Raw genomic sequence first — 13,471 nt, forward strand, 5'->3', positions numbered from 1 at the left:
AAGATTTAGACATAGTTCATAGGTCGTGCTTCTGTTTGACGAAAGCATGGCAGACGCACGACGTCTGAATCAAAGTTCTGAATTTGGTTCGGCAGAGCGATTAAGTTTGTTACTCGACTTCATACTAAGTGAACAATATTAAGTTTGACTGTGGTTTGAATCATATATGGCTGCTAAACAAGTACATCATGGCATCATGTACACAAACATACATTCTCCCCATTGGGGCTTTTCAGAAACAATAATAAGGAAGACAAAATAGTCTGGTGCTAATGCCTGACAGAACGCAAATTCTTTTTCATAAGTGTGATTAAGTATACTCATCTTTGTTATCACGTTTTTACGCTGTGGTCCACGGTCGTGTAATCATAGTTATTACCTTGTTACACTATGGTCTGCGGCGGTTTTATTTTTTCTTTATTACGTTGTGACACTATTACCATACTGGCCAAGATATTAGTTTATTTGTTATCATATGTTGTTACGCTATTGCCGGCGGTGCTATTATTTTCTTCGTTATATAGTTGTTATGGTTTTAAATTCCGTGCATGGATATTTTTTTTTTTGGTGATTCGCTCAGACGATTTTAAGAAAAACAACACAGAACACTCTTCTATTAGAAGAGAAAACAAAATTACCGAAATAGGGAAGGAGAGGACAGTAAAAGGAGAGGACTGTAAAATTGTTAAAGTTAACAGGCAACGAAGAGGAAAGAAGGAAAAAGAGAAATGGGAGGACTTAGTGTAAAATTAGCCAAAACATACTACTAGAAGGGAAAAAGAGTAATCAGGCTATTACGAAAGTAATAAGGAAAAAAGAAGGAAACACACATCCTATAACACGCACCAGATGTATAACAATCGATGAAATATGATCGCAACTGATGGGTTAATGCTTTGTTTACATTTTGTCGCGAGTTTTAGATAATATCATAAACCTTGAGATTTACGGCCGAATTCCATGAAAAAGTACTCTCACTTAAGTTCTTCATTTAATACATTGATTTTAACAAAGTACCAGGAAAAATTAAGAGCGATAGTCCCTTTACAGTGCCATAACAACATACTTATTCGCTAAAACTGAACAGCGATCTAACCTGTCTCTTGCAAACAACTACAATACCGCTTCTGTTAACAATAAACGCTGCTATTCAATCTTGACGACTGATTTTCGTGAAGAAGAGTTTTGAAGTGAAGAATACTTTGATTTCTGATTAGCTTTAACTGTTTTTCCATCGAGTCAATTCACACGAGACTACCGAATTCGGAAGGGTTTTATGTTAGCGCATGAGGAAGAAAAATGCTTCTTTTTGCATAAACATTTTCTTCTCGGGAGCAATGATAAAGACATTCCAACTCTTAAAACAATGGCAACCTACCTCTATTATTTCGGCATTTTCTCTTGAAAGTGTGAGAATTGTTAGCCACCATAAATTTCATAAGAGACCGAAAACGGCGGTAGCCTTTGAAACCTTGTTTTTGCTCGCAAAGCCTAATGGGTACTCCACTTTTCACGGGCGAGGTTTTTGAACGGGCGCGTTTCTGTAATGCCCTTACAGTGAGTTATATTGTCCTGCAGTCTGCAGGTAAAAGGTTTTGAATTTGCCATTTTCGTGGTTCGTATATGAGAGAATACGACTTAATCTAAATAACCCAAGAGTTTTAAAAACAGAACGCAATTTGCACGTAAAGATGTTGGACTCTCATCCTTTCACGGTTCGACCGTGAAAGAATGCAACTTTTTACGAGGTAATTTTGCTCAAAAAGATTTTAAGAAGTCACTTCTTTTTGGAAAATATGCAACGAAATTATGCATCATTCAATGTTACCCTCAATTATCTCATGCACGAGATCATGGAATTTTACGTGACATCTTCTTTGGCGCCTGAGAGACTGAGAGAAAAAATATTGTCAAACTCATGGCAATAAGCCAAACCATTCACACTGTGTGCTGGGAGGACAATTACTTTTCAAAGAGAAAATTTAAATTATTTAATAGTTTGTTTCACTCATTGTACCTTGTTTTACCAAAAAGTTGTTTTCTATTGAAAATTTGTTTGCCATTCGTTATCTGTGGGACGTATGTAATGAAGATAAATGCTGTGTCGTGACACAGCGTGCGGGAGACATCCGCTTCGCATGGCTTGTTTATGTTTGCATGTATTTCATGCCTACTGCAACTTTGAATCAAAAGAAGCGAACTCGATTACTTTATTTGGGCGACGCCCAAAGAAAAAAATCGTTCGAGCAGAAGTCAGTAACTAGAAAGTCCTTTGAAATGAAGCTGTGAAATTGTTTTGGAACTCTTTATTTTTAGAAGCACTTTAAATTGTTCCAAACATTGCTCTGTAGTCAAAGGACTTGAAATTTTACATTTTAATGTATTGCAATGCATCTTTAATGGCTTTTGCTGCTATGCAAGGCTTCTTAATGGTATTTCTCAGCTCTTGCTTCTGACTTAATAAGCGTGCGAGGCATTGCCCCCGGGGGTGAGGACAAACGTTAATGATGCCTATGCATATGAATAGAACTTTATCGCAATTATTGAGAAAAATACAACTCGTTTAGAAATGTATAACTGTAAAAATGTATTGACTCCTTTTTTTTGTGGGTGTCAATTTTCTTGATTACAGTCTAACCACCACTAACGGCCACCTTTCCACAACGACCATGCAATGCAAAGAGGCTATGCAATGCAAAACCACAAAAGCAGAAAACGAAGAGGAGCTGCACTTTATGTCTGCCTTTCACTGCACCTTGTAATTGTGTACATGCCTGAAACAACCACGAACTCATGGTATAAATTGATAAACCATTGCCTGACATAAAAACTAAACGCCTTGTAAGTTTATTTTTTGCATAGCCCAACTTGGCAAATGCTGAAACGCAAACTGCCATCAGGGAGGTCATGATCCTTCTGCAAGCAACGCCTGATAGCGATTGTTACCTTCTTTAAATGACATGCCCTCTTGCCATGAAAAAACCGGCAGTGTTAGTTTAAACAGGCAAAACAGAAGAAGCAATCAACATTCGGCTCACAAAAGCGCTGTTCTAAATGCTCACTTACAAGGATGTTGAAAAGTGTTGCAAATGTTATGAGGCTTAAAATCGCAATTTTTGCTGCAAGTAACGAGGTAGTGAGGTAGTTTGAATTGGTCAGATGAAAAGACAGAGACTATGTCATCAATCAGGAGGTATTAAGGTGACTCGACCAAGTTATTTTGAGGGGGTACCACCCTACTTTGGCAATATAACCACGTGACATTTACTCCGATCGCCAAAAATATTATGCTATATTGTCGATTGATCTATATGTTATCCATGTTAGACTTACGATCAAAGTAAAGGGGGGGGGGGGGATACCAGAGAGCTTCAAAGTAGGATGGTACCCTCCCAAAATAACTGGGTCGGATCACCTTAAGTTTTGCTGATAATCTGTTGCTGCACTGTTATCGACTGCTGGCCATGGCAAATGATCTTCCCACAGCAATGCAGGACACGTTCATTAAAACGTTTTTATATGCCCATGTTCAACAACAAGCTCATCAAGACTTTGGTCGATGAACTATGTTGAGTTCACTGCTACAACAGCCAGAAGCATTTCCCTAAAGAAATACCTCCAGGATCAAAAGATCCTGCCAGGTAATGTGCAAGTCTACACGACTGTCATGACACAACATGTTTAGCGTATCGCAATGTGATGGATATGTGCAAAAATGTTCAAATGACATATAAGCACTTTCGAATGAAAAAATTGGTGTGTTTGACCATATAAGATAGGTCAAGTTTAAGTAAATGTCCGTGTTGTATGGAACGAAAAATTTATGTAGTAAATATGTATAACATTCTAAAAGTAAGAAGGTAACTTCGAGTTCGTGGTTATTGCTCGTTTTAAAAAGATTTTTGTCACATGCAACTTCAATAGTAGAAAAGATAAAATTTCACTGGTTTTCATTTTAAAGTAAACAAAAACTCGACAAGGCAAAATCTATGTGATAGAAGACAATCGTTTTAGTTCTTCAAGAAATGTCAAGACTTTTTGCAAAGAAGAAGTTAAGGGAACCAAAATAGGTGAAAAGGTCAAATTTCATCGACGTCCAAATCTACTATCTTTTCAGTTCTTCAAGAACCGTAAGGACTTTTTGCAAAGAAGTTACGAGATTTCCACAAAACAATGGCTTGTCCAGGAGGCCCTTCAGCAGGAGCCAGTGGTTAATTGCTGTGGGCTTCCTGGAGTTCTTGGGTTAATCAGGCACCACCTCCAGGTTTTCTTTTTTGCCATTATCTCTGCCTCTGTGGGCATCTTTCTTTTCCATTCAAACCGTGATGGAAGCAGCGCTTTTGACATCGTCAAGGCACAAAGGTTGCTGGCATCAAGGTAATTGGTGTGAGCTGTCAGCTTGCTCGGGTCATAACCCTTGACCTGAGGGTTGTTCGCCCATATGTGATGCCTGCTCACCATCAAAAGGCCACCCAAACCGTTACAGGCTTCCTTGAAGTACATGTACTTCGTCATGCTGTTGGTAATGCATTTAACCTCATACCGATACTAGTTGCTCATGTACTGGGTATAGTAGCCCATGAAATCATGAATCACAACTGGGATGGGGTCTGTTTTAGAATTTATCCTTAATTTGCTGGAGCAGGTGCTCTGAGCAGCGCCACAAAACTTTCCAATAATGTGGCAATGGTCTTTTATCACATCCCAATGGTGCCTCTTTAAGCAAAGGATCCTTACGAAACAGGCAGCGCTGCTGAGCTGATTTAATTCCATCTCTCGTCTTTGGTTTGATTCGTGGGTCCTGTCCCAGCACTTGTTTGAATACCTCAACGTGGCTTTGTCCACACTAAAAGCCCATTTTTGGGTGTAAAACTTCTTTTGAGTCTGCCAAATGTTCTTGCACCAACTATTTGTCACAAATGTGGCACGTTAACACCTCTCTGAAGATTTTCCAATCACCTTTGGTCATTTTAGGGGTCGAAGCTGTGCAAGGGCTTTTCTTATGAATGCCTCTACTTTCACCATGTCCCATCAAAAAACTTCCACAGCATTTTCACCCCTGTAGCGGTAGGCCCCTCAACTTACTAATCAATGCTGATCGGCTGTCCATTTACCACCTCCAGTGGCGCCTGTGCTCTTCCAGTGGTCCCCTTTTATTTTCCCCTCAGAGGTAAAGCCGGAACATTTTGCAATATCTCCGACATGAAACACAGAGCAGCCATGGATTCTTCTTCTTCTTATATTTAATATGGGCATGACCTCCTCTAGTGGCATTTTGCCCTTCATGGCCATTAAAAATTACTATCGGTGTGCATGCTGTGTGCTTCGACCTACACATATGAAAAGGTACCTAAAAACGGGCGGCAGAAAACGTGCAACTTGTCTTGCAACATTGCTGTAGAACAAGTTGAATAGCGATGTTACACGTTTTACCACCCACATGAAACCTGTCTTGCAACAAATCAGGCTGTTAACAGGTTTGAACGTGAGTGGTAAAACGCGCAACATCGCTATTCAACTTGTTCTGCAGCAATGTTGCACGACAATTTGCACGTTTTTTGCTGCCCGTTTTTCCGTACCTTAAAGGATTAGTGGCAGTCTGTTCACAACCTACAAATACATATTTCAAAAAATGCTCTTTGGAGGGTCTCTCAAACGCCTTGTTTGCTGTTTTTAGCCTCGATCTCCTATATATCCCTTTAGAAAATTATTATGAATGGATGGTCATACATTGACATCGAGACCAAGATTTAATACAGCAATTTGTTACCAACGGGTCTCGCTGTGTGCGTCTTTTGCGTGCGGCAGCACCATTTCAAGAGGTCTTACTCATCCTATGGTCTACGTATTAATTTACCTTGATGGCTTTTCCACTCTGGATGGCAAAAATGGGATTGGCTGGGGAGGATGTGGGTTCAGCTCCCTTTCTATCTGAAAGGACAACTTGACAGGTGGAACATGTGAATCCCTAAAAAAGGTAAAAGAACATGTTAAGTCTCCTCACGTCACCTAACAACAAAAACCTTTTTCTTTCAAGCGTAGATTGTTATAGAGCCTTTCCATCGGATGCAGTTGGAGAACCTTCAATATATTCAGAACACTGCCACCAATTTGCAGGGGATTATTATGAATTTCAGCGGTCCAGGACCCTGCCAGATCGAAATGACCAGCTTTCAGTTCATCTTAAGAAGGGGGTACAGAGGAACCCCGTTACAGTGAGACAGTTTCACTGTACTATATTTCTCATACAAAATCTCTTACAGTCGACTCCTGATAACTCGAACCTTCAAGGGAAATTGAGAAAAGTTCGAGATATCGGGAGCTCAAAAAAATAGCCGAAAGTAAGGTGAAAAACAGTTTTTACTGCACAGAGAACAATCTAATCACATTTAATTGTAGAAATGTCAAGTGAAAGTTAAAAGATACTTCTAGATTATAAATCAGAACGTAACGTAACAAAACATAGCCTAAATAGAGCAAGCGTTTTACTGTTTTGACAAGTAAAGCTGCTTCACGTTAGCGTGTGACAATCAACATCAGCCTCTACTAGTAAACTATACTCCTACCTGACACGTCAATAGGAAATCCAAAATTTAATAGTCCAGGCATTTTATCGCGAAAAGTCGGTCAACCTGCCACTTATTGCAAAAGAAGGTTTTTTAACGGTTTTTTGTCCAGGAACATGTCCTCTATAACATATCAAAAGTCCCCGAAAATCCGAGTAGGGGAAGTTGACGAAAAACGAGTTTTTTAAGAGCCCTATATAGACTAATACTGCGCAGCATGGAAACGAGGTTGTATGTACTGCCTGTTGTGTTGCTCGAGTTTGAAGCCCCGTACAGCATGGGCTAGAAAAGACTGAGACAATTTATTGTGTTTTCTTCCTAACTAAGTGCATTTATGTAACGATTAAATAAAACAACTGTTCTGCATAAGATTCTTAAATCAGAAAAAAAAAAACAAGTTAAACCTGTAGAAAATATCCACGATTGTTTGCTATCTAGGTGAAGTATTTAGCGATGAATTATGTCTTCCGCGAGCGAATTTAAAACTTTAAAAGGATAATTTTAAACTGAAAGTAAAAGTAATATCGTGTTTGAAGGTAATATAATTCAAGAAAAATAAATTTGACTTGAGTGTCTCGAGTAGAGACTTCAAAATGAACTGATCATTCACCTCGGTGAAAAAACCTGTACTTCACTCATCTCTTCGCGCTTACTTTTCCCGGGAGTCACAAAACTTAGTTTGTTAGTAAATTCATCTATCTTTTTTCTTCAAAATTTTAAGAAAAAAGTCTAGGAATCGTATCAAGATTTATGAAACTGGCGACCATTTTTGTTAAAGCTGAAGGAAATGTTTTCACTGACTTACGAACGAATAAATAAAGAGCGCGCCCTGCAATGCCAAAGTTCCGGTTCAAGTTGAAAATTACAAATTCAATGGGAATTCCAATACACACATTGGCGTTTCGATTTTAAAAAGAATATTACGGGATTGAAGGTATCCTAAGGCCCGGTTCAGACGCCGCTCCACTTATGTGCCGAACCTAACTGAGGTATTAAGTACGGCAAAAGAGCGGCGTCTGAATCAGTTTGGTAAGGCAGTTTTAATTTGGTGCGGCAGAAACGTTAAGTTCGACAGGGTCTGTCGCATTATTGGAGCGGCAGGTGATTCATACGGCGTTCTTCTCATGTGCCGGATCAAATGCATACATTATGATATCGGGTCCAGGCCTTTTTCTTTCTCCCTACATGAAATAAAGATTAGGTTCGACACAAGGTGCGCCGTCTGAATCAGATGTCGCGCCAATGTCGCTCCAGAGTCGAACCAAACTCAGTTAGGTTCGGCACATGAGTGGAGCGGCGTCTGAACCGGGCCTAACTATACCGAAAAGAACGTTTTTCTTATGACTCAACCAGTCTCAAATTACGCGGGTAGATAAAATACCTGATACAACACAAACTTTAATTGACACTCCCTAAAGATCCCCAAAGAGAGGGCTTTTCAGTGCGAATGATAATCACTAACGTTGAAACGAGAGTACCGTAAATCTAAAAATTACAAAATTACAATAATAAAATGTTTTATAGAAAAAATTAAGAAAGCTAAAAAGTAAATAAATATTCACCTCAATCACAACTGCAAAAGAAACTTTAGAAAATACAATGAAATAGATATGATACAAACTAAGACCGATAAGATAGGAGAGCAGCAAACAATTCGGCTCTAAGTTTACGATTTAAATTACGAGCAGGGGTTACAGAGTTTGAGAAATTATCTAAACTGTTTCACAGACTTACTATACGGTAAAAGAATGTCCTTTATCCGGATTTACGGTTTTAAGTAAGGGTATATGCAGAAGTTGGGAGCCTCTGGTCGTGCGACCACTTACTTCACTACGTGTTAGAAACGTCGATGAGAGGCAAGTAGGAGCGGAGCCAGTCATACTTAAAAGCAAGCACAGCGTCACGGAGATATATCTGAGATATAATAGGTAGCCAATGCAGTTCTTTCAGAAGCGGCGTAACGTTGTCAAATTTTCTGGAAACACAGATAATCCGGGCTGCAAAGTTCTGGACTGCTTGGAATGAGCTTGAGAAGGTTTAAGTGCCCGCTGCATTGGACCAGACGAAAGAGCAATAAAACAACTTACTAAACACTAACGTGTTTATTATTGTGGTTAAAGTCGATCTGTTAAACACGTACTTAACACGATTAGTTTGAGCTAAACTTGAGAAGCAAGAAGAAACTGTTTTAACAATATGCTTGTGAAGTAAGGCTCGAGATCAAGTATTTTCTGTTGCAAAGGACTTGCCGCTCGCCTGCCCCAGAATCGCTTCTTTAGTTAATCAGATGCAACTATTAGTCTGACTGTAGGCTAGCAGTATAAGGTGCATTTGTCGCAAGAATGCTAAATGCTGTAAAGGGTCTTCGTGCACAAGTTTTTCGAACACTGTAGACTACGAAAGTTAAGATTCGGAAGACTAGCGTATCTAAAAATTAATTTTGAATGAGGCATATGTACAATTGAATTAAAGAGGGGTTTTCTTTACATAGGACTGTTTTGTCGCGAGTCTTATGCAATTTTGTCCCGTAATGTTTCAGCAAAATCAGATCTCGCTGCTGGGGAGTACATAGATTCTAAAAATCCTTAATATTTTACTTATTCAAAAGATTTTTTTTTTGGGAACTTCTTTCACGATTAAAGCCTAAAATAATTTTTCTTAAGAAAATATTTTTAGTTTTGGCGAAATGGCTCGATTTATATTAATAACAAAAGCTAAACAGCAACTTCCGGTTGACAGCCTCGTTTTCATGGTATGGGAAAAAGGGACTCATGTTAAGAGTCCTGTTTGGAGATGTTCCCATGCTTGGATCTTTGGGGACTTTTAGTATGTTCATGTATGGGATATTTCTAACTGGTCAATGATGAGAAAGCTTCTTTTGCAATTAGTTACAGGTCCGACGACAAAATGCCTAGACTATAATGTTTCGGACAACAGTAGACGGCTTTTTTCCCGACTTTTTAAGGGCTCAAAACATTGTTCGAGTTATCGAGGGTAAAATTATATAGAAAATGACCTGAGGGGAAACGGAAATTGGTTCGAGTTAGCGGGAGTTCGAGTTACCTAGGGTTCGAGTTACCGAGGGTAAAGTTACAGTGACTGTATGACGGAAATCGAGGGGAAATCGATTTTGGTACGAGTTAGCGCGAGGTTCGAGTTATCGAGGGTTCGAGTTATCGGGAGTCGACTGTATTTTCAACGGTCACCTGTAACATGACACCAGCACATTCACGCATCACCTAGAGTATGTAAATTAGTTTACACCCTTTCCTCGTAACGTGACTTTGGGCCACCCGAGTTATCATCAACTTTGCTCACAGGTAAATCGATCTATCAGTGGTCTTAAACAGGCAAGTGATTATGTAACATTAGATGTCCTAAATATAATCCCCAATCTTTCCTGGGCCCCATAACGTGTTTGACTACTATGATGGTGTTCAAGGCAATTTAGATCAGGAACTTGTTTTAAACTCCAAAAATTGCAAAATCGTGCTGCACGCATAATACCCTTCCAAGGTTACAACGTGCATTTAGCAAAAATAAGAAAACAATTAAACTGAGCAGAGCTTGCCTTAAGGCAGCAAAGGTATTTGAGCCTGTTAATGTATGATACAGTAAATTAAAAAGTACCTGGTTACTTACTTTTCTTAAACACACGTGAGAACAACGCTTATAAACCTAAGCTAAGAAACACATTAAAATGTTGCGTTGCATCATATTCCAAAAGGGAAGGGTCTTTCCCATATAGAGAAATGTTGTGGAATTCATTACCAACTGAAATAAAAGCATCCGAATCTAAAGCGATTTTTTCATGTGGTAAATGTATGACGCCTACATAACAAGACCTGCTGACAATAGGGAGAAAATACTGTGATGCATTCGCACAGGTCACTAAGGCACAACAAAATGCCTGGAAGATTCCAAACTGTTGGTCTCCTGGCCGGTTTTCTGAAAGCAAACGTTTAATTGCGACAATTCTGCCAGAAAAAGGAAGCTATCTCTCGGACCCAACAGGCCAATTGTATTGTCAGCGGGTGCTTAGGAATATGTTAGGGCGAGCTGATCAAAAATATCTAGTGATAATAGAAAACTGCACAAGGTTTATCTGTTATCGAATAAAATAACACCAACCCCAATCTCATAACCAGCCTGAACTTGGTCCCAGAAGACGTACAAGAAATTGTACATATAAGCCGTCAATTGAAGAAAATTGAAACCCTGCCTTATGGCCACCTCGGTAATAGGGTGACCTCATTTTTACGTCCACTATTTTGGCCGCCGGGCAAAACAGCCATTCATTTTCCTGTACAAAAACCCTTGTTAATACGGCCAAATCTTTTCGGCCCATTGGTGACCGTATTAAAGGGGTTCCACGGTAATAACTCCAACGTCCTTTGCAATGTGACCAGTGTGGCCTACTGTATCTAGGGCTTTGTCGCCACCAGCATTGCAAGTCCAAATTAACAAACAATTTGGCACAATTTCGAGGTCGCCTTCCACACCGCCCCTTCTAAAAATGCTTCAAACATGGGAAAAGGCCACTGATGGGATAGGTTCGACCATCAGGACAATCCCACCACATTATAAAGAGGTTTTTGACGTAATATATCAAAAACGAGTGCGACGGTCTCATCAGGGGTTCCAAACACCAAGAAACAGATGAAAGCACGAAACTGTATGCTGAGTGCTTTTATTGTTTTGCGGTGTTTGGAACCCCTGATGAAACCCAAAGAACCAGTTTTTGAGATGACTTCTCAAACGAAACAAAAAATATGCAGTGATACATTTTTTTGCTATTGTCCTCCCTAAATGAAAGAACAATAATTTATGCAGCGATGCAATCTTGCCATATTACGTAACATGACTTCAACATACATGATTGTTTTGGTGTAGTTAGTGTCTGACCATAAGTGAAGATGGAGAGACAAGATTCAGCGAGCCGACAGTTATAGCTCCCGTTTTAGATCCAGGAGGGCTCTTTAAAGGCTATGATTTACAAAAGGTCCCTCAGCTTTTTACCAGCATTAAAGAAATGGATAGATAGATATTCTGTTTATTTCACCCACTCGCAGCAATAACTGAATTGTTGGGGAAGGTCACTGTCACTTACAATTAACCATTTACATACATTCACTGAAATTTATAAGTTACAAAGTCATTAATTCTTCTGGTATCACCTTGTTGACGTCTTGGAAGTAGGACCCTTATACTGTAATGAGACTCAATAGCGGCAGGGGAGGGGATGATGTTCTTAAGGGGGGACATTTGGCGTGCAGTAGCCATAAACCGCTTACAAGCTCCTACTCTCCTGTCACTAAGAGACTCCAGGCCGGCCAAGACCAAGGCCTCCGTATAGTCTACCCGGCCAAATATTATTTTAAGAGCTTTCCGCTGTACGGACTCAATTAACTCGTCCAGATATAAAGGGATTGCAGCCCAAACTGGCGAGGCGTACTCAACAATGGATCTAACAATACTACAGTAGACTAACACGAGATTGTTAGTGCCCAGTCCAACTCTCTTGAGGGTCTGCAGCACAAACAATCGCTTAGTAGCTTTTTTATGGATACTGTCACAATGTTCGTTCCAAGACAGGTCATTAGAGATAATAACCCCCAAGAGTTTATAACTAGATACTCCATCAATGACTATACCATTAAGCTGAATCGGTGTTACAACAGTGGGTTGATGCATTAACTTTGAATTACTGGCTTAGCAAGTTTAAGATTAAGATTAAGATTAAGTTTAAGATTAAGTTTAAACTACTGGGTGTATATGTACAGAACGATCTCAAGTGGAATACACATGTCTCAAGTATTGTCAGCAAAGCGTGTAAACGGATCCACTATCTTAGGGTCTGTAGAACAGCCCATCTCCCCAGGGACATTGGTCTTACAACTTACATCACTAAGATTAGACCTGTTTTGGAATATGCCTCGCCTGTCTGGGGAGGGCTGCCCATTTACCTCGAAGAAGATCTACAGAGAGTGCAGAATAGATGTCTAAATGTCATTGGTCTCCCTAGCGATACTGTTGAGTCACTTGTAACTAGACGTCAGAATTTGACGAGGAAAGAATTCAAACGTATCCTAGAATCTGAAGCACATCCTTGTAAACGTTTTTTAGAAAAGCCAGTGGATCATGGCCATAATCTAAGATCTTGTAAGACTAACCCAGCGCACCTCAGAATACCTGTATCACGCACTGTTAGGCACAAACAATCATTTATTCCTAGAGGTGCTAATCTTCACTTAATTTGATATGTATATATAATATGTAGTGTTTTGAATTTTTATTGTAATATTACCGTAATTCTTATCGCCAAAGGTAATAAATAAAGGTTATTATTATTATTAAGATGGAGGTGGTCAAGAAGTTGGGGGAGAGATATCCACCAAAGACAGTTTATGGAATAATCTGTCGTATCCGACGCTATCAAGGTTAATTATATCAAATAATATTAGGTCATTTTTGGAATTGTTGTTAACAATGTATTAATTACTGAAAAATGCTCATTAAAATGCAAGTGTTTGATCTGAGATCAAAACCATGTATGATGTTTGATCAAAACCCATAAGATTATCATCTGAGTGTTCATTGGGTATCAAGGTTCATGCGTGTGACCCAAATGTGCCTCATTAATTGGCTGTTGCCCTCGTGAATAATTAATGAGTTTGAGAATAGATCTATCAAGACATTTTAGTCAGCAAGTTAAGATCTCTACAGTTGCCAGTAAGTGTAATCAAAAGGACAATTGACTGTCTATGTGACCGTCTCCATCTCAAACAAATTGTATAAACTGAAAGATCATAAATATGATAATTAAAAAAGGATTCATCTTTCAGGCAACTAGGAGTTTTCTGAAATTGGTTTACAGCCTCGATACAAGCTCCTACCCTATAATA

At 39.3% G+C, this 13,471-nt stretch overlaps 1 protein-coding gene across 5 annotated transcripts in view; it reads right to left on the reverse strand.

The window, feature by feature from the left end:
• The window catches only part of LOC140930482 (transcriptional repressor NF-X1-like), a 131,197-nt gene that overhangs the window by 27,727 nt on the left and 89,999 nt on the right, over nt 1–13,471 (reverse strand). For all 5 annotated transcript variants that reach the window (XM_073380191.1, XM_073380190.1, XM_073380189.1 and 2 more), the window contains exon 26: nt 5,858–5,968. In XM_073380191.1, the coding sequence (XP_073236292.1) occupies nt 5,858–5,968 (111 nt within the window). The remainder of the gene's footprint in view (nt 1–5,857; nt 5,969–13,471) is intronic.

The sequence above is a fragment of the Porites lutea genome, chromosome 3 (assembly GCF_958299795.1).
Source record: "Porites lutea chromosome 3, jaPorLute2.1, whole genome shotgun sequence".
NCBI lineage: Eukaryota > Metazoa > Cnidaria > Anthozoa > Scleractinia > Poritidae > Porites > Porites lutea.